This window comes from Thunnus thynnus, chromosome 11 (genome assembly GCF_963924715.1).
Source record: "Thunnus thynnus chromosome 11, fThuThy2.1, whole genome shotgun sequence".
NCBI lineage: Eukaryota > Metazoa > Chordata > Actinopteri > Scombriformes > Scombridae > Thunnus > Thunnus thynnus.
In genome coordinates this window covers 28,830,750-28,853,241 of record NC_089527.1, presented here as the reverse complement: position 1 = coordinate 28,853,241, position 22,492 = coordinate 28,830,750, and the positions used below count along the sequence as shown (strand labels likewise).

The window sequence follows — 22,492 nt, the reverse complement described above, 5'->3', positions numbered from 1 at the left end:
ACTGCTGCACTTGGTGACATGTTCCTTGTCCCCAAAGAGTGTGGTTTAGAAAGGGCTCCAAAGACTCTGATACCAGATGAAATTCCAATGAAACTTTAAAAGAAAACTTGTTTTGTCTGTGTGTGTGTGTGTGTGCAGGCCCTGCTGTATTTCATACATGTGATGGACCACATCACAGTGAAGGAGTATGTGATGGTTTACTTCCACACACTGACCGGCGAGCACAACCACCTGAACTCTGACTTCCTCAAGAACCTCTACGACATCGTTGACGCCAAGTCAGTGTGACATTTTACACTCCTGAATGACCTGAGCCAGTAACTGCTATACTTAATAACTTCCTCTGTGAGGGGTGCACAGATGGGTCAGAGTCAAACATCTAAACCTTACACCAAATGCATGCTAGGATGTGCAATATTTTGCACCAGTGACTCTACATCACTGGAATCCTTTCAGATCCAATAAGAAGACACTGAAGCTGTTACTGCTTTAACCTCCCAGCCACCCAAGGGCACCGACTTTAATGTTCTGTGCTGTATGTTTGCACTAGAATTAACGTCATTTGTCTAATTCCACTGGCCAGCCATGTCTCCGGTATTTAATAGCCAGAACTGCATATCGAACATAGAGCGTGAAGGTTTTTTATTTTTAGTACAGATATACAATGTCATAGAAACATTCTCCAGATGGATCAACAGTCTGACAGGATTCAACATCTCCCTGGCGTTTTCGTTGTTTCTCTGTTTATAGTAATAAGACATCAAGTCTAGCCTGGTGCAACAACTTAATTAAACGTAAAAGTGCAGTATGAGAATGCTCTCATGCCTCCTCGGTGTCTGCTGCTGGATATGATAATGTTTACAGAACGCAACATTTTCTGTGAGGCTTGGCTCTCATTTGACCCTTGTGTGGCCTTCATTTGGTTCTTGCCTTGGTTCTCCTCTGGCTATGCTGAGTTCTGCAGATTGAAGTTCAAATACATTGTTCATGCTACAGTATGACACTACCAAAGCTACAGTGTTTAGGCTTTGGGAAAAGCAAAACGAGCTGTGAAAAGCTGTTTTTTTCGTTGTGGTTTTTGGAAATCTGGCGGCCATATTTGGAACAGGAAACCCTAATTTGGAGCATTTTCTCCAGGTGAAGTATTGGCTGTGACTCAGCCTTAAAGACAAACTTCAGGAACGCTTTCACAATCAAACATAATGACTAACAATGACTAAGTATAAAAGACATGTCCAGAGCTAGATGAGAAAAAGGATCTGCTTTCAAAATTTGAACCCTCTGATTAAAGGGAAACTTGGGGATTTTTCAACCTGGACCCTATTTTCCCATCATTTTAGGTCTAAGTGAGCAATGGGGACAGCAATATTTTAAATTGGTCTAGTATTGAGCGAGAGCCTTTCAGCCAGCAACCACAATCATATGGGGCAATTGTGCACCGTCAGTGTACATCCACTAAAAGTGCTTGTTTTTGCCACTGACAGGCTCATATTGTTATTTTAAGTGTCTGACAATGAAAGTATCGTTAAACACAGGGACTAGCCATCTGTAGCAGCATTATGCCTACCTGCAAAGGGATCTATATCTGCGGCAGCCTGCACGTCGGTTTGTTTACGTCTGAGGCTGTGGATAGCTAAGCGTAACGTTAAGTCAGTAACGTTAAGTAAGTAACGTTAGTCACACAGTTACGTGTTAAAATCACATTTTTCTTTAAAAGAAAACAGAAGTGACGGATTATCCTGCGGAAGTGAAAGAGGAAAAACAAAGAATGGAGGCAGAAAGGCAGCAGGATCGTCAGGAAAAACAACGTATAGTAACCGTTACTCCAGAGAAACTGTTGGTGTTCCTGTAGTCACTGCCGTCCTGACAAGTGAAGAGGAGGACTTCTACAGCGTGGGACCTGTTGCTGCCAGACTCAGAAGATCTGGAAGTGTTTACAGTGTAATCACAGCTGTGTAACTACTACAAACGGATTTACTGCGTTTATCAATAGTGTCATCAAAATTAACTGGATGAAAAAAATTAGGCTGGCTAAACCAAACGTTCAGTCTCACATGATAAGAAAAATGTGATTTCAACACAACTTGGTGACTAACATTACTTCTCTAGTCTATGATCAAACACTGAGCTGTCCACCGCCTCAGACATAAACAAACCAAAGTGCAGGCTGTCCCAAATATACATCCTTTTGCAGTTAGCCAAAAAACACGGTGAAAGTCATCCTCAATACATGTAAACAAACTGGCATGCACAGATGAATAAGCACAGCAAGGTTAGTTTAGCCTGCAAACTGCCCTGGAGATATATCCCTTTGCAGTTAGCCATAATACTGCTACGGGTGGCTAGTTCCTGTGTTTAACGTTACTTTCATTGTCATACACTTATAATAACAATCTGAGTCTGTCAGTGGCAAAAACAAGCACTTCTAGTGGGCGTACATTGATGGTGCGTAATTGCCCATATGATTATATTGCAGCCTGTTTCCAGTCACTGGCTGAAGCACTTTCGCTCAATACTGGACCAATTTCAAAAATTGTTGTCCCATTAGTCACTTAGACCTAAAATGATGGGAAAGGTTTGAAAGCAGATCTTTTTTCTCAACTAGTTCTGGACAAGTCTTTCATACTTAAAAAAAAGTCATGTTAGTCATTATGTTTGATTGTGAAAGCGTTTAAGCTGAAGATGCCTTCAATGGTTCATCTCTTCACATCTGTTAATAAATAAGTGCTGAAGAACATAGAAACTAAAACAGCATTAGCCTGTTCACACAGAAGATTTACTCACTTTAAATTAAATCTGAATCACATATGGGCAAGTTAGCTTATTCTTGATAAATACACGATAATGTCAGTACCATGTATTTCAAGACAGACTTTAAAATGGTCTTCCTCATCTTAAGATAAATGTGTTGATGTTAGAATTGCTGTTCAAACACCCAACAGATGCAGTCCAGATGAAGGAGCTGAATCTAAATCAGAGAGTCTACTGAGAAACTTATAAAATTATAAAATACGCTGGAGGTTGTTTGTCATCACAATGCATTTACAACATTATAACAACAAAAACTGTACACATGGAGTCAGATATTGTATCCGTGATCATGCATCTCTCTCTTTTGTAATCTGCTGTGAGGTTCACCTCACATGAGGGTGAGGGTTTTCATCAAGCTAAATAAGAGCCACATCCTCCAAATGAAATCAGACAGTTACGTTTACAGCCCGCCATAAGAGTAGACCTACAGTTTTGTCTTATCTAAAGTGATCATTTTCAGTCCTCACAAACCCACTGATGGGACTACTGTTCAAACCTGCTGAGTTTTGTTTTTTTTTAATTATACTCTAAGAGTTACATTTTCCAGATACCAAATGAGTCACAAGCAGTCAGATGATCACAAAAGGTTTTAAACAAACACATTTGAAAGAGAAAACAAAGGCTAATGCTATAATTATTATCCAAACTGTAGTAACCATCCATCAGACACACTCATTTTTCTGTGCAATGAGGGATTATTACCAACATTTCAGGTGCACTTTCTTTCAGTTTTACCTCTAAATAAAGTGTTTTAGATCATATTAGACAAACTGCTGGTAAACTGTGGCCTTTTTACAACCCTTCCAGTTATCTGACCATGCATGTTTGGTGCTCTGTTGTGCTTATGTGTTCCCAGATCACAGCAATTACTTGATAATATCCTCAATAACCAATCAACATTCATAACCAATTGCAATTTTTGCCAAAATGAGGAAAAATTTGTCCTGAGTTGAAATAAACTGGAATTATCTTTTAATATTTTATTCACTGTGAGCCAAATATACTGTTTAAAGCAAGATAAGTTTATTGCAAAGCACGTTTCATACACAAAGGAAATATGACACAAAGCAGATACAAAATACTGTTATAGTTTGTAAAGAATCATTTTGTATTTTTCTGACTTTGAAGATATTTAGAGGGGAATTACAGAGAAACTCCAGGGCTCAAGGGCTTAATAAACGTCTCTAGTTCTAATCTCTTTCTAGTTTCTAGTAACCACAACTAAACAAGTTTCCTGTGTCAGTGGGAAACTCCACGCAGTCATTATGCACCTTTCAACCCCCATGTTCCTTTATTCATTTCTTTCTGAGACTGCTCATTCAGTTGGTTTTTGCCACACCTCTCTTAACCCTTTTCTGTCTGGAAAATCTAGTCAAGAAATAAAGTAGTATTCAATAGTTTTCTTTAAGTGGGGTCGAAATAAAGGCTCATAACAATGTTTGTCCTTTATTTTATGAAAAAAATGTGCCATCCAAAGGCTGCCAAAATCACATGCTAGTTATGTGCTATATTTCAATCACACAGTGATAAATTGGGAGAGGAAACAAAAAGAATGCAACAAAAAATGCCCCATCATACAATCATTGTTGGAAATGAATGAAAACACCTTCATTCAGCTTCCCCTTTCATCGGAACAAGGAAATCCCATTCAGTCATGAACGATAACTGTGACTGTTTAAGAACACTTTGCTGACTCATAACAGAAAGTTGTAGCTCACGGCGTAATGCTAATTACCTTAAAATGTCAGGGTTATTTACAGTTCTACAAACCCTCTGCAAACGTTGAGCCTTGGCATATATAATCTTAGTAATGAGAAGATGGACTGGTAGACTGCAGTTTGGACTGGTTTGACACAGACCAACCATCTGAATTAAATGTTTTGGTGTTTTAATGAAGTTGTTTTTTTAAGTTGTTTTTTTTTGGGGTGGGTTTTTTGCCTTTTTTGGCATTCATTTGAAAAGAGAGAAAAAAATGTCCTTAGATATAGACTTAGGCTTGGGAGCTCTCTATGTTTTTGCGAGCAGTCTGTTACTTTATTCCATGATTTATTTTTAACACATTTTTTTGGAAGATGGTTATATAAAGTATATAAGACTCCTTACAGTACCGACAGCCCCAGTAGGAATCAAACCCATTCTTCTGGTAATTGTTGAGCTTATTCTGCTCTACAGGGTAAGCAGCACAAACTGCTTTATGTGTTTCAGATCATGTTAAGGGTTCATATTTCATATAAATACAACTTCCATCTATAATGTTATTAAAGGCGTATAGTTTTATACTTACACCCTAACTCGTTTGTCAGGATGCGTGACTAATTTTGAAGCAACTTTTCTCAGTTTCCCTCCTCAAGCAGTTACTGTTTTTTTGTTTTTTTTTTTGGTTAGCCAGGCAGTGTTGATCTGCGCAGGCAATGGAACCACTAACTCTGGCCTGGCATGTCGAGCTATTGATTTGCTACAGATGCATTTTGGCTCCAGACAACCTAACCAGCAGACTGAAGCCAAACATAAAAACAAAAAGTTTCCAATTCTATCTGGCTAAGTTGGGAAATGTTAATCACTTTCTCCAGGAGACAGATGAGCTTGTGAGGTTGATCATTATTTTTGTCCCCTTAGGGGACCAAAGCAGCAGCCACACGTCATGCCTTAGTACTCCTGATTCTCCTGAGTTAGTTTGTCCACTAAAAGATCAAGTCCTCCCTCTCTTAGCTGACTGTTTTGTATTATATTGTATGAACAGATGCATCCTACCCTCGCCAGACCACCACTACGTGTGTGTGTGGCATGACAACGCAAACTGCTGCAAATGTGGCGGATTATTGTCAACACAATGTACTGCCATGACATGAACAGCCAAGTCTGCACTGCCAATGCTGAGTAAATTATGACCTGTTTATAAAAGCTTGCCAGTTACTGATATTTGAAAATAACTACTGATATTTTTGTAGTGATCAGTTTTTAATTACAGTTTAGGGTACTTCAGGTTTGTTGATGTCAGGAGTGGATGAGATTCACCCTGAAGCTCTTGATGTTTTGGGGTTGCCATGGTTGACTCCAGGTTGGTGGCTCCCATCTTTAAAATGGGGAAGCTGAGCGGGTGCTCCGATCAGGGACTCATCAGCTTAACCGGCTTATACCGGTTTGGTGACCTCAGGATTGCATCTCTGCTTTTTGCCAATGATGTGGTTTTGTTGCTTCGTTGGACTGTGACCTTCAGCACGCACTGGGGCGGTTTGCAGCCGAGGGTGAAGTGGTTGGGATGAGGGTCAGCACCTCTAATTCTGAGGTTGTCTGACTTTACCAGAAAACCTTGGATTGCTCCTTGCTGGTTGGGACTGAGTTACTGCCCCAAGTGAAGAAGTTCAAGTGTCTTCAGGTCCTTTTCATCTGTAAGATTCACGAGATTGACAGGCAGATTGGTGCACCATCTGTGGATTTGGCCTCATTGAACCAGTCTGTTGTGGCTCTCAATTTACCAGTCTATTCTAATCCTCACCTCTGGGTATGAGATCATGGAGACGAGTTACTAAAATGAGTTTCCTTTGCACGCTGTTATGTATCACTATTAAGGACAAGTTTAGGACCTCAGTTAAAGCTACAACCTGCAAGTTTTGGAAACCAGATGTATTGATTTCTTCCTGGACTGGAAGTAAACAAGCTCCTCGATTCAACTAATACAGGTATCAGGAGCTTGTGGGTGAACCATAGTGAGGCCTTCAATGGTTAATGCTAGCTTGGAGCATGGGTACGAGAGGAGTAGTAATAGGCAAGAAGTGCATTCACATATTGATTGACAGCCCTGAGCTCCCACCCTTGACTTTGGCCTCCTCTGATAGGTTAGAAGGGCAAGACTCTTAAAAACCTGAGAAGGGAATATCTCTGTACTGTTGCCAGGCTGTTCAGTGAGCATTAACATATGCTTTGGAGAATATTTCAACTAAAAATATTAGGAAAAACTTACATCCTGTAGCTTTAAGATGGTTCTTATATCTGATAAGTTCTGGTCAGTGCAGCATAGTAAATACAGTACTTTTGCAGGCAGCTGCTGTAATTTATATTGTCCATTTTTACATCTGTCCGATCAAATAAATTGTCCAATACAGAGTATTACAAAAACACTTGAGAACTCAGATGACTAAATAAAAAATCTGGGGATCATTATTTGCACGAATTGTATAATTCATATTCCTGGGCACCTTTTTTACTAATTTGACAATTTGATCTGAGAGTGGAGCTGGGAGAAAGGCCAGGAGGTAATCCATCTATTGCTTTAGGTAATATCAAGAAATAAATGTGGGACAAATGTTGGCAGTTGTGACGTCATGGTGGCACTAGTAGAAAAATCAGGGTTACATCAAAACCTCAAATGATTCTCTGGGGACCATGAATGTCTTTACCAATTGACAGGTAAATCTATCTATCTAATAGTTGCTGAGATTTTGTAACTCTAGATGAACCTACAGACAGACTGTCTCTTCTTTTGGGAGATGATTAATAGTATTGTTAACTGATTGCTGGATACACTGACGTGTTGTATTAAAGCCCCAGGTGCAGAGGCTGCCTTATACAGAATAGATGGTTTGATCAAATGCAGATGTGTTAGGTGGTCTTTAAACGGAAAATCTTTTTCTTTCTGCTACAGATCAGTATGTGAGGTTGATCAGGATTCAGTCAGTTTATCAAGGACATTTGAATGGCAAAGTAAAGACTCACTGGCATGGGAGTACCCTGTTTGTCTTTCCAAAGGATGTCTACATTCCTAAATAGGGCCATGAAGTTGTCATGTTTATCTGTGTCAGGTGTGTACAATTTGGAAACTTTTTTGTGTTCTAAATGTTTGCAGTTTACAAATCTTTAATCAGTGACATTTTCATATAAATGAATATCTTAAGCACTGAGTGATGTGACACTAATGATTCAACTTGTATACAGTTCATTGGAGCCCTCAAACATTGATTTTTCTATACTGGTAGCTTTTGAATGGGAATTGGTATGTTTTTGCATTTCTGTTTAGTTTGGAACGAAGATAAGACCTTGACAGTCAACACTAATGATAGTTATCATCAATGTTGAATGGACAAGAGAAAAGGTGAATGCACATACTAAAAGTCATCTTTCACCAGGTATCCACATCTGTCTGTGCATACGTTCTGCAGGATATCATATAATGTTCTTGGAAGACAATCATTCAAGATGTTAATTGCCAAGTACATTGGCCTTAAGCAGGTTACATACACTACAGGTCGGTGTGCTGCATGAGAAGTTGAAAGGAAAGGATAATGTTTGCTTTTGTGTGTGTGTATGTGATAAATGTTTCCATGCTAAAGTTGTGTTTTTTGGGAGAGCACCTCACACCATTGGACTCAATTACAGTGACTTCACACTTATCTTCTCTTTCAGAGTGCTTATAGAGTATCATTTTCTCTTCATCTTAGTTATAGTCCTCAGTTTCACACAATTTCTCATTCTTCAGTTTTTCTTGTGTTATATTAGAGAATTAGTGAGTCATTGTCATAACATTGCTATAAAATATTCTTCCTGAGGTCTTCTGTTTTATCTATGGCAGGTTTAAAAAGAATTTGAAGGCCTTCTACTTTGTGCATCCAACATTTCGCTCAAAGGTAAGATTCTGTCTTGTCATATATTGAAAATGATTGATATTTGCTTTCTTTATATTCAGGCAGTAAGAAGAAGTAGTGGTAGTGGTAGTTGATCATACATTTTTACTTAATTTATTGCTGTATATACTTAAATACAAGTGTCAGAGGTCCACTAACTAAATTTTCATCATATCAAAGATGTGCAAATGATGATAAATTTGAGTTCCAAAAACTCCAGAACTATGTACAAGAACAACATTTCTGTATTAATGGGACAATGACACCGTAGAATAAAAACTCCTTAAACTTGGACACAAAAGTTATGATGATCTGGTGGTGACACTGATGTAAGTGTTCAATAGTGAGTCTGCTGCGGTATGAGATGCATTTAAAGAGATGTTCCACTGAAAATCAGTATTTTGTGATGGCCCATCACTGTAAGTACAGACGTGGCCGAATTGACCCAGTGACCCATTTTATTAAAATAATACACTGTTTGCCCTGAACAGTGTTGAAATTAAAAGATATTTTATTATCAGTCCATGTCTATGTTTGGTTTGCAGTGGAACAAAGCTAAAAAAAATGGTGAAAATAACTGAATTCATGCATGCTTATTCTACAAAAACATTCTAAATCTGCCTGGACAAACTTATTGGTACCCTTTAGAAGTGGTAAGAAATAATTGATTTGTAGTGATACTTAAAGCAGACTATTGTGTTTTAATTAGGATCACAGGTGTTTTCAATCTTATAATCACTCATGCAGCCAGTTTAAAAGGAGAAAATTACTCACTCTGCTGTTTTGTGCCACTGTGCATCATACTGAACATGGAAAACAAAGAAAACTAGAGAGTGGTCTGAAGACATTAGAAAAAAGGTAATAGCCAAGCATGGTCAATGTAAAGGTTACAAGACCATCTCCAAAGAGCTTGATGTTCATGTGACCACTGTTGCCAATATTATTAGAAGTTTAAGGCCCAGGAAACTGTAGCCAACATCTCTGGACGTGGTCGCAAGAGGAAAATTGGCCCGAGATTGAACAGAAGGATTGCTCAAATGGTCGAGAAAGAACCAAGGAAAACTTCAACACAGATCCAAGCTGATCATCAAGTTCAAGGTTATATAGTTTCAAGTCGCACCATCCGTCACTGTCTGAATGAAAATGGGCTCCATGGTAGAAGTCCCAGGAAGACACCACTTCTAAGAGGGAGACACAAAAAAGCCAGACTGGACTTTGCCAAAATGCATGCTGACAAGCTGTAGTCCTTCTAGGAGAATGTGCTTTGGACAGATGAAACAAAATTAGAGCTTTTAGGTAAATCACACCAACCCCATGTTTACAGAAACACCTATGTTTAAGAAAAATGAAGAAAAGAACACCATGCCTACCATTAAACATGGAGGAGGCTCAGTGATGTTTTGGGGTTGCTTTGCTGCCTCAGGCACTGGCTGCCTTGAATCTGTGTAGCACAATGAAATCAGAAGACTATCAAGGCATTTTGGAGAGAAACATACAGCCCAGATCCGAAAGCTGTGTCTTAGTCGCAGGTCATGGGTCTTCCAGCAGGATAATGACCCCAAACATACATCAAAAAGCACCCAAGAGTAGATTAGGAAAAAACGTTGGACCATTCTGAAGTGGCCTGCTATGAGTCCTGATCTGAATCCCATTTAACAGCTGTGGAAAGAGCTGAAACTTGCAGTTGGGAGACAGCACCCTTCAAACCTGAGAGAACTGGAGCAGTTTGCCTAAGAAGAGTGGGCCGAACTACCAGTGGAGAAGTGTAGAAACCTTTTTCAGAGTTACAGAAAGCACTTGACTGAAGTTATTGCCTCCAAAGGCTGTGCTTCAAAATATTAAGTTAAGGGGACCAATATTTTTGGACATACCATTTTCATTTGTTTTATTGTATTAAATAATATGTTAAGTTGTAAATCAAAAGCAAAGTTTCAGTTAATACTGAGAATTTTTTTTTCTTTTTTAAAGGTAGAAGGGTACCAATATTTTCGGCCACATCTGTATGTAGATGCTAATCCTGATCCAGATGCAAAATCAAAACATTTAAATATTTTTCTGTACTTAAAATAACAAATCCAGAGGATTGTACAGTCTTGGCGGAGGTATGCGCTCTCACAGTGCATTCTGGTTTATATCTTTTTCTTTGTTGTTTGCTGGAATTACAGCACTTTTTGCTCCAATGGCCAAACCCCCCTTTGGAGATCATTAAAATTTCATTAGACCTCATCTAGCTCTGTTGTTTTCTTTCGAAAGGGACGTTCAATCCTGCTTTTGTTTATATCTTGATAACATAATCGTATATACACCATCTATAACTGATGAAGTTTTCCTTTCTTGTTTCCTCTCACTTTCGTCATTTTTTTACTGACTCACACCAGGTCTCAACGTGGTTCTTCACCACCTTTAGTGTGTCAGGGATGAAGGACAAGGTCCGCTACCTGGACAACCTGCCTCAGCTCTTCACCTGGATCAAGCCTGAGCAGATAGACATCCCTCCTTTTGTCCTTGAGTACGACGCACGGGTAAGCAGCAAAACACACACACACACACACACACACACACAGATCCATAACACACTCAGACACAAACACAAGTGGAATTGTTGGCACATAAACTTCATGCTCGTTGAAGTTTTACATTACATTACATTTACATTAAGTTTTACATTTTTTACATTTTACATTACATCAAGGTTTGCATGTTTATCTGTGACAGTTTGTGACAATCTTTTTCAAATCCCATCAACTCAGTTCTAAAATCCTGAAAGTTCTCATTTTGAGGTGGAAACTTGCTGATGTGACAGTAACATTACATGGAAAGAGGTTTAATTCTCTAACCTCTTAACATTCCTTTGTCTGGATTCAGTCTCTCACTTTTTAGATTGTCTCATTTTCAAATGTGTAAATGTCAGGTGGAAGCCAAAGCTATATCTCGTAATTGCCAGGTCATCTGACCCTTTTAAATACTTAGTAAGCAGAAATACTGTGCTAAATTATGGTAAGATTAACTTTTTGTATATAATATTCATCCAGTTTGGAAAGAGCTGGAGATGAACCATCTGCATTGTCTTAGCAGTGGATGCTTTACTAAAATAACAAGACTAGACCTTTGACCCCTGAATTTCTTTCTGTAAATGATGCTGGAACTCTTGTGGGTTCCAAAAGATGCATCCTGTTTTCTGTGTGTCACTGAGATGAGGGGCAACATTTTCAGGGTTCTTCTCAATGCTTTTTCCTAACATTTGGTGGTGTTGCATACAGTTAAGCTTGGGATATTGGTCATATTTAAGACCCACCACAATATTCAGTTGATAAGTGGAAAACTTCTGGAATTTGAAACAAATTATCTTTTTTTCTTTGTTTTGTTCTTGGTGGACATATTCTGATTTTTTGTTATTTATATACTGTTATATCTATACTAAATATGGTCAAAGTTCCAGAACTTGAGGTTAATGTATGTAGAAATGCTTCCTGCAATTTAAATACCGAGGCTTCAACCTGCTTTGAAGGCTTTGTTTGCAGCTTTTTTTTCTACCTGATGGCTGTTTATAGCCTTTGTTGATAAGGTTGTTGCTAAGGTTTTTCTCTGTGTTGTTTGCGTTGTCCACACTCATGGGTCTGATCGGATTTCAGCTCAAACATGTACAGATGTGTTTGGGAAATTTATATTTCAAGTAGTGAAATCCTACTACTAGCGTTTGTTTCATGGTTTGTTGATGTAGCCTCCAGAGCTGACGGAACTCTGTCGAGGGGTGGCTTCTGGAACTTAACCAATCAGGGGGGTCTAAAAGAGACAGGAGCTAAAACAGCCTGTTTCAGACAGAGGCTGAACTGAGGGGCTGTGTTAATGGTCAGTATGAGTTAAATAAGGAGTTTTTGTAAATGTTCTATATGTAAGACTTATGAAGCAATTTACATTCATTAATATTTTTTATTGCCAATGAGTGAACAGGTTGTAACAGAACTTAAAAAATGAGACCTTCCACTTGTCAGTTGGGTATATCAGCCTGTGGACTGATTTCTGTGTTAAGGCCCCGGCCCAGATTTTCTGCGAAAATCCAACGAATGTGACGTTTTCGCATGCTCTTGCCTTGCCTTTCTCCAGCTAATGCCAACAAATGGCATGTACCACAACAAAAACAGTGCTATCTAAGTAGAAACACCATGTAGGCCCTAGATATTAGCTCTCTGGCTAATGAGACAGCTAGCTAGTTCCATCAACCACCACACATTTCACTACAAAACACCCCCGCAACAAGCACACACACAGTTAAAACAACATTATTTCTTGAACAAAGGACCAGAAAACAAGCTCCAGAGCGATAGCAGAACATAGGTTACCCCTTTTGTTTTTTCTATTGATTGTCCAAAGGTGGTAATAAACGCACATTTCACAACAAAACCACAACGCGTTGCTCCCCAGCCACAGTGCGTTGATCCCTGGCCACAGCTCCCTAAGCCCACTAGTGTTAAGTAAACATGATCGGTAAAAAAAAAAAAGTTGTGGGCTTGCGATTCGGGTGGTTGATTAACGCATATTTTAGTGGGTTGGACAGCTCTCTCTGGCCAGCGGCCACAGCAAAAGTTAACACCTAAACTTCACAGTCATTGTTACATTTCAAATCCAGTATGATAGAATACAGAGGCAGAACAAAACAGTCCTAACAGAATGTGCTGAGTAGGGGTGGGACAAAAATGTGGTAATGAATTGTTTTGCAATATGTTAGGATACACTTTTACATGTTCTAGTAGTAGTAATAAGTGTTCCTGTTGTAGTCAGATGTTATGCTCTCTCTGTTTCTCTCTGTGCCAGTATTCTTGAGATGCTAGTCCCCCTGTCGTACTTATCAGGAACTTATTATTAGATCATTCTCGGTCTCTGTCAGGGAATTTAACCGTCAATGTGTGAAAACAGTGGGCTGACCTCCTTTAAAGCTGGAGCACAGTGCATTTCCCCTTTTCAGCACTGCAGCCAGCCAGTGAATTGTGTAATGACTTTCATATCATCACCTGGGTGTTGCTGTTATACAGAAACACTTTGGTGTGCCAGGCTGAATTGCAGTGCAAGTAGAGTCCAGGAAATAATTATTCTTTTTGTTCAGTGAAATCTAATCTAATAGGTTCTTAGGATGAAACTCTGTCAAGGGCTTAATTAGGGCTGGATGTAAGACGCAGGCAGATCAATCTCCCAGAACACACACCATATCGTACACAAACTAACTTAAAATATGGACTGTAGCCTATATGATACTGCCAGATAGAGTGTAATACAATGATTTTAACAACCTTAAAGGGAAACTTAGGTATTTTTCAACTCTGACCCTATTTTCCCATCTTTTTGTGTCTAAGTGACTAATGGGGACAACAGTTTTTGAAATTGGTCCAGTATTGAGCAAGTGCACTTCAGCCGGCAGCTGCAAAATGGGCTGCAATGTAATCTGATGGGACAAAAGTGCCCCATCAATGTATGTCCACTAAAAGTGCTTGTTTTTGCCACTGACAGGCTCAGATTGTCTAACAACATTATGGAAAGGACCATATAAAATGTTTTTCTTTACCTTCCTCTTGATCTAGTCTGTTTGTCTTGCTGGAGGAGAAGTCTCGTTCTATCTTGCGAGAGTTGAGTTGTTGTTGAAATCAGCTTAATATTCAGCCATGACAGATTTATCTCTAGAGGAGTGCCAGGAGGAGTTTGTTGCGTTGGAGTACAGAAAGCATAGCTTGGTGTTATCTAAAAGATTTTCAAAGTCCATCCATCCATCCATCCATCCATTTTCCGCCGCTTATCCGGAACCAGGTCGCGGTGGCATCAGACTGAGTAAGGAAACCTAGACATCCTTCACCCTGGCAGTGCCCTCCAGCTCCTCCTCCAAGCCGTTCCTTGGTCAGAAGAGATATGTAGTCCCTCTAGCATGTTCTGGGTCTGCCCGGGGTGTCCTACCAGTTTAACGTGCCTGGAACACCTCCAGAGGGAGGCGCTCAGGAGACATCCTAACCAGGTCCCTAAACCACCTCAGCTGGCTCCTTTTGATGCGAAGAATTAGCGGCTCTACTCTGAGCTCCTCCTGGATATCCGAGCTCCTCACCTTATCTCTCAGGCTGAGCCCAGACAGTCTCCGGAGGAAACTCATTTCAGCCGCTTGTATCCGTGATCTCATTCTTTCAGTCACTACCCAAAGCTCATGACCATAGGTGAGGGTTGGGACGTAGACCGACTTGTAAATTGAGAGCTTTGCCTTCGGGCTCAGTTTTTCTTCACCACAACAGTTCAGTACAATACCCGCATTACTGCTAATGCTGCACCAATCTGCCTGTTAACCTCATGCTCCATCTTACCCTCACTCATGAACAAGACCCCGAGATACTTGAATTTCTTCAATTTTCAAAGTCACGGCTGAATATTTAGCTGATTTCGACAACAACTCAACTCTTGTGAGATTCAGAATGAGACTTGTCCTTGGGTGAGACTTGTATAAACATAATAACAAACAGACTGGATCAAGCGAAAGGTAAAGAAAAACATTTTATTTCTCCATATGGTCCCTTCATAATGTTGTCAGACACTTATAAGAAGAATCTGAGCCTGTCAGTTGCTTTTATTGGACGTACATTGACAGGGCACTATTGTCCCGTCAGATTACATTGCAGCCTGTTTTGCAGCTGCCGGCTGCTGCACTCTCACTCAATAATGGACCAATTTCAAAAATTGTTGTCCCCATTAGCCACTTAGACACAAAAAGATGGGAAAATAAGGTCCAGGTTGAAAAGTTTCCCTTTAAAGCTTCTTAAAGGGAAAATTGCTGCTTACTAAGGGTGTGCCCGAATCCAAATACGTTATTTGGCAAAGCACAAATAGTCAGTTATTTTGTACAAATATTTTAAAAATTATTTGTTTTTGGGAAGAAAAAAACAAACATGTCAAATACCAGCACGCAAGTTGGTTACATCGCTATCTCAGCCTCTTTCCTCTGCTCTGCTGTTACGTCTATCAGCAGGTCTCAACTAAGGGAGTCACATCCACCTGCTACATGACGCAGATTTCCTAATTTGAACATCACTCCCAGAGTTGGGGGTGTCCCCCAGAGATAAAGCTGAGCTACTGACACAAGTGAAGTGCTTTCAAGGGACTCTCCGTAATCTGTTGTTCCCCTTCTCCTTTCCACAAAGTTAGGTTGTAAAAAATAAACAATAAATGAAAAGTGCAAAGCAAGAAACACCTTTGAAGTTCTTCTCTACACGTTTCACGCTGTGCTGTCTTTGTGTTATGGGTGTATATATAGGTAGAGGTCTGTCTGCACCTTTGCGATGTACTTGGTTTTAATTCAGTAGTCAGCGCAGTCGTCTATGATCTGGGAGACTCGAGTTCAAGACCCGGTGTGGGGACCTGTTTCGTAAGATAGTTTATTCATTAACACTTTAATATCCTAAAATTAAAAGCGTAATAAAAACAAAAACTGGATTTTTACACCTATTTCCACTTTTACTCCCACTCGAATACAAATATAAATATTTTTGCTGCCTCAACAAACATAGATACAAATACAAATACTGGGCTCTCTGCACATCCCAAATACACACACACACACACACAGAGTCCCATGGTATTTCACTGTGATATAGCAACACCTGTAACACTGATAAGCAGCGTGAGAGAATTACAGGAGAGCTTGAATTTCCACTCACTTCAGATAATTGTAGCATTCCTGGAAAGTGTGCTGAAAAGATAAAAGAACACAATCAGCTTTCTGGAGGCCTCTCATTCAAAGGTATAAACCGCCGAGATGGTGTTTCATCAAACAGAAAAAAAGTAAAACCTCCCCAAGTCCACCTCTTGCTTTGTTTGTTAAATAATAACTTTTTTTCATAATGCTTTTGCCTGCAGTCAATTTGGTTGTCATGGTTACAGTCAATGACACGGTGCCACAATTGTAATATAGCAGTTGTAAGTCTGCCAGAATGATGCATTCATGGGCAGTCCACATCAAGAGTGTCCACTCTTGATGCTCAGCACTATTTGCTGCCCCTCAGCCCTCAGGGTCAACTGCCATGAATAAGTTATCAACCTGTGGGAGACAAATGATGTCACTGCTGAGACATTTTTGTTAGTGATTGGCCCATGGGCTGTGTCCTGTTTAATCCATCCAACAGTTAATCCATTTGCTGAAATACCCAAATAGTGACCAGGGCCTTTGTTTGCCTCAACCACAGAAAGAACTAGGCCTTTATTCAAAACAGGTTTATACTTTTTAAGAGACAGACAGATTTATAATTCACCCTGTTTTGCTTTTTTTATTATGTATGATTTTATTTTAGTAAGAAGCCTCCCTGTTTCCTGATCTGCTCCAGTTTAAATTTGCTGTTGATGCTGTTTGCTGTTCCTGCAAACTCAACACTTCTTCCAGGCTTCCATGTTGTCTTAATAAGTTCAGGATAATGCAATTTTAGCAGCACTAATTCCATCACTACAACAGCAGAGTCATGTCACGCCATGCTTCTTTGAGTTTATTTTCAGTAACAGAAATACTGTTTTTATTCACTAAATAAATCCAACTGCTTTTATTTAGCTGTTTTTCTAGCAAGTTACCGTCAATGAAACTCAACACTTTCACATAAAAAGCATAGGCATATAGGTGTATTCCCTGTGGATTATGCCCTATCTAGGCAACTTTGCATCTTTTGATTTGTGACTTTTTTCTTCTTCTCCATCACAGATGAATGGACCGTTCCATCCCTCCCAGTCTTCCAGTCTGTGACAGGAGACCAGTCAAACGTCTCTGTCGAGGTGACAAGGTGGTGACGGCCTGTCAAATGGAAGCCATTTATGGACATTATGTTGCCTGTGTGGTCTGAACTGCTACCATTCTCTTAAGGATCTGAACCATAGTGGGGAAAATCTCCTTTTGTCCTTCCAAAAGGACAAAATTAACCGACGCAGCCCACGTTTAGAAGCATGTGGCGTGGTAAGCGGTCGAATCTCACCCACCACAAACTATTTGTGGATCTCGTATGGTTTCTGGATTATGCCTTACACCAAGAGTTCTTATTCAGCAGTTTCTTCAAACACCCCTAAATATGAAGTATCATGTCAAGCCTGACAGTTCCTCAAAGCCATTTTCATTGTGCGGTCATATCAGACGTCCTCGCCCATGTCTCACAATATTGCAAGACTTTTTCATATGCTGGAGTAAGACTTGGGGAGATGACGTCTGTCTTGTTTTCCACACCATTTCATTCTATGTTGTACCACGTTGCCCTGCGGAAACTCTGGATCAAGTAAAGACTAATGCTGCATTACACTCAGTTGAAAGTTGTAAATTCCCACCTGGTAGGTTGAAATAACAACTTTTGTCTTTGATAGACAAAAACAATGCTCCTCATGCAACAGCTAACGTCAGGAATGTCGCTCTGTTAGCTAGCTAGGTAGCATAGAATATTAACTTTACATCTCAAATGTATGTGTATCCATTTACCAACATAAGCTTTAAATTCACACAAAGTGTGTGGGTGGATTTAAGGTGATGCACTGAAAATGTTTTTCAAGAGTTGATGTCAGATATCTGCATCTCAGAAACCTCAGTTTTCAATCGCATGAAGTTTGTAATTTCCCACCGGTAGGTTGTGGTCCTACTGGCAAGTCTAATCTGGAACACAGCAGCGCAGATATGTTTCTGCCAAGCTGGTGAACATAATCTAGGATAGCAGTACTGAGACAATTAGTCGATAAATCATTTAGTCAACAGAAATTTCAGCTGCAATATTTTTAAAAATCAATTAATCGTTCAAGTTATTTGACAAGCAAAAATACCAATCATTCACTGGTCCCAGTTTCTCAAATGTGAGGATTTGCTACTTTTTTTGTTTTATATATTCTTATAAACTGAATACTTTTTGGATTTCTTTGTCACACAAAACAAGCAATTAGAAGACATCACCTCTGGAAACTTATGGTGGGCATTTTTCTATTAGTTAGTTGATTAAATTTAAAAATGAATACAATAATTGATTATGAATATAATTATAGGTTGTGGCCTCTCTGGCAAGGTCAGTCATAAAGTTCTCTTCTTCTATGGTACTGCCTGCTTGAGTATAGCCAGCCTACTTGTCAGGCTGAAGGTCCTTGCTGTCTGCAGGATGCATTTTATAGCTTTATGCCAGAGGTCTCAACCCAGAGGTCAGAACGTGATAAAGGGGACTACAAACAACATTCTCTTACTGCACTAACGTATCATCATGTAATTGCTTCCACAATTGTAATTTATGTCTTGTGAAACTGGTTTTCAGCTGCTTTGCTTCCTCTGATGTTTATTCTTTGGTTGAACTGTTCAAATGCCAAAAAAGGATGAGAATCACTTCCTTACGGCAGTTGGCACCCTCGATGAGGAAGAAAAGTACAATTAGCTGACTTTTCTTTTGCCCTTGCCAATAGAGCTTAACATTTTTGTGCCTGTTTGTTTGTTAAAATGAGCGTTTTGTTCCTCAGTCACTAATTTTCCTTTTTATTTGCACAGTTGGCTCCACTTCATTTGGTGTTTTCAAAATGCACAAATAGTTTAATTTAACTTGGACTTCCAGACCGGTGGGTTTACTTTATCTAATTGCAAATCAAATGTACTGAACTGAACTTTGAAAACATTCCTGTGATTGTCTAAACCTTCGAAGCAGTTATTATGTAGCAAACCCCATCTGTCTGGTACCCCGAGAGGTAACACTATCAAAATAGACGTAGACTCTGTCTAACTAACGTCACCATCGAAGAAATGTCACCTGCATGTAGTTTTGTCTTCACCAAGTCTTCTCCAGTTGGCTGGTCTTCCACACACTGTCAGGAATCCATACCTATTTAAATAAGTTCAAGTCCTCACTAACAAGAGATACTGTATCAGTGATTCAAAATCCCGACACAGTCAGACAGGTCAGGTGACACTATCGTACAGTACCGTATCGTACGAGTTCAGTTTGAAACTTGAGGCTTCTTAAATTGTAACTTACATGTTGTTGGAGTTTGTATATTTAAACGGGGAGATGTGCCATGTCAGTTACTCAAGGATCAATCACCAGATCGTTGCTCAAGGATCCATTAAGGACCAGATCAATCAATCACCCTGTAAATAAAATGCAGTTAAACAGATGTTGATCCTGTAATCAACGTTCAGTGTCTTTATATCTTATTTTTCTAAAACGAATGGAAGAAAAACATCCAGTGCGGTTAGGTAATTCAAAGCAAAATTGCATGAATGAAACAAATGAGTTTTCCTTAACTGACCAACTTTTTCAACCTGCTTTTAGAAAAAGAAGATTTGAAGACTGAACATGATGCAGAGTTGTTTAAAATGTCATAAATATGACTATGAAATGTCACTCACTGTTCTCCCTTCGACTGTTTATGAAGAAACCAGAAAAGCAGCTTTAGATCAGTGAAATCATTAGCATACACTTAATTGTCACAACTGTGATCATGTCAGAATGTATATGAATGATGAGCCAAATTTTGAGTTCTTGGAAATGTATATTATCTTTTTTATGATTTCAAATTGGTGAATGGAAGTTGGTTGTTCATAAGATTTACAGTCCATAAGTACAGGAAGTGTGAACACCAGTGATGTCACTGTTGGATTTCTTGAATTCTTGTTTTTTTACACACTGATTAAAATGATTTTCCTCTGTAAAGATGTTTTATTTTTCAGTTACTTTGGTAATTGGAGGCTCCAATTGTCCTATCAGAAAAAAGTTGGAAGTGTTGTAGAAAGGTCAACATCCTTAATTCATGATTAATACAAAGACAATAAAGCTCATATCTATCATTTGCCACAAGTTTGACACTATAGAAAATTATTGGTTTTAATAATGAGTCAAATCAACTGCGACATCAAACTCAATTCTTAGTTGAGAGAATACAAAGAAAAATGACAAGTCAAAGTTAATCATTTCCGAAATGTTGTGTGTGTGTATACTTATAACACTGTTAAGGGAATGTGCTGAATTTAGTTACAAAGGGAAAATGAGATCCTTCACTTACAGCCAATCGGTGATGAATGAAAAAAGTATCCAGCGAAATATTGTAGATGAAAATCTAGCTCAAGGCTCATGTCCAGACATTCAAGTATTACGTGTTGGAGAGCTTAAACCTGTACTGCAGCCAAACGTCTGTGAAGATTAAATACTCCTTAAATCAGAGTTCTCTTATAAAATGTTAGATGGATACTTTCAATTATATATTTCAAAAATCTTCCCATGGCTATGAGTTCAAGCTTTTTAATATTTTAGGAGTGATGTCTCCAGTGAGAAGAAATAAAACGTGAGTAATAAATGAAGTAGGGCAGAATTACGTGGTTGTCATGATTCAACTTTCCCTTAAATTCACTGGTTAAAATAGAAAAGAAAAACTTCTTCAGGATAAGGTTCAAGTTAGTATGTTAAATTTTTCTTTAAATGTTCTTTTTCTTACTTTTCAATCTTACAGAATGAAATATCAAAACACTTCCTTCTGTTATCCCATGAGTTTAAAATCCAAGAGAAAACTCCCTTGAGACTCTATCTAGAATCGGAGTGATGATAATCAACAAGGGCAACATGATGTGGGTGTTTCATCACAAAACCATAAAATTATGAATTCTAAGTCTAGTACAGCTACTGATTTTTCCAGTGGTGAAAATAGTATTCAGATCCTTTACACACGTACCACAGAATGAAAATACTACAGTTAATCAGCATTAAGATATTATCAGCAAAATCTTAAGAATCAAAGGTAAGAGTAATCATTATACAGAGATTGGCCCATGTTAGTTTTATATTATAGGATAATAACTACTAATGTGTTCATGTCTAAGCATCATTTTAATGTTGCAACGGGTCACAAATATATTCACTTAACTTTTTTAGAAAGCCTGAGTAATTTCCTTAAACTACTGGGCACTGTACTTTTTAGATAACGTTACTCAGAAATAAATGTAGCATTTGTTGGGAACTATTTTCAGTCGTGAATTAGTACACATTCGGTGCTCTAGTGAGCATTTCCAGCAGCAGGACAGTGTTGAGGAACTGATTCAAAATAAATTATAATGCTCGTGTTTATTGTAATGAAGGAACATGTCACCAGTGTAATGGTGTGGCTCACTGATGTATTTTTAACAATGGCGCTCTGTGGCACAGAGGAATATACTATATAAGGCTCTGGCTACAAAGGCAATACTTCTTAGAGGGATCAAATTATTGTTGGTTTTAGTCTTTTCATGGGATTTGTTGTGAATAATAATATATATAAAAATATAGAAATTCACCAGTATTTGTGAGGAATATTGTCCCACACAAATTTCTACATTTTTAGGGATAACAGAGAATATAAAACCACCACAAGCTACATCATGTCATGAACAAAGTGCAGTTAGAAACAAAAATATCTTTCTAAATGTATTTCTGGTTTGCAAACTGTGTCAACAATTTATCTGCAAAGCATGCAGACATCAAATCCAGAGCCGTTATGTGTTTTCTCTTTGAGGACACAGCAAAGACAGAGACACGTAAGTGGCTGAATAAAAAGGATAAACACCAGGTGTTTCACTGGGAGTGTTTTTTTTCCACCAGTCTCACATTCCCTCCACAGAAAACAGCATCATGTTCTAGGAAGTGAAGAAGTGGTCTTGTCCTGATTAAAAACCTCCTGCCCCCTCCCCTGTCCTCAACATCTCCCGTCTCACCTGCCCACATCCTGCTGACCACAGTGACCCTCTTTCATCATGTCTCATCTTCTGCTTTTTAATCTCTTTATTCGTTCTAGCTGGATTAAAGCACTGAGCAGGGGGTGAGGGTGGAAGGATGCTGCTGTCCGCTCTGTAAATTAAAAGCTGTGGTGAGAAGACGAGAAAATCCATCTTTTATGGACCTCCCTCCATGACAGGCAGGGATTAGCGAGTGGAAACATAGAGCAGACGGAGCAGAGTAACACAGTAAATCATCAGTGACCTTTGGCCAGTGTTCAAATACAGTCTGAGGACTGAAATGCCTTATTTATAACTGAATTGAAACATAACTATATCTGATATATGACAATACAACATACTTTTTCTC

The 22,492-nt window shown here is 38.9% G+C and overlaps 1 protein-coding gene across 1 annotated transcript in view; it reads left to right on the top strand.

Moving 5' to 3' along the window:
• Positions 1-19,727, top strand: part of gdap2 (ganglioside induced differentiation associated protein 2) — a 41,431-nt gene extending 21,704 nt beyond the window's left edge. The window contains exons 11-14 of the mRNA XM_067604304.1: positions 139-278; positions 8,378-8,432; positions 10,808-10,951; positions 17,140-19,727. Of these exons, the coding sequence (XP_067460405.1) occupies positions 139-278; positions 8,378-8,432; positions 10,808-10,951; positions 17,140-17,181 (381 nt within the window). The 3' untranslated portion in view covers positions 17,182-19,727. The remainder of the gene's footprint in view (positions 1-138; positions 279-8,377; positions 8,433-10,807; positions 10,952-17,139) is intronic.
• The last annotated feature ends 2,765 nt before the right edge of the window (positions 19,728-22,492 follow it).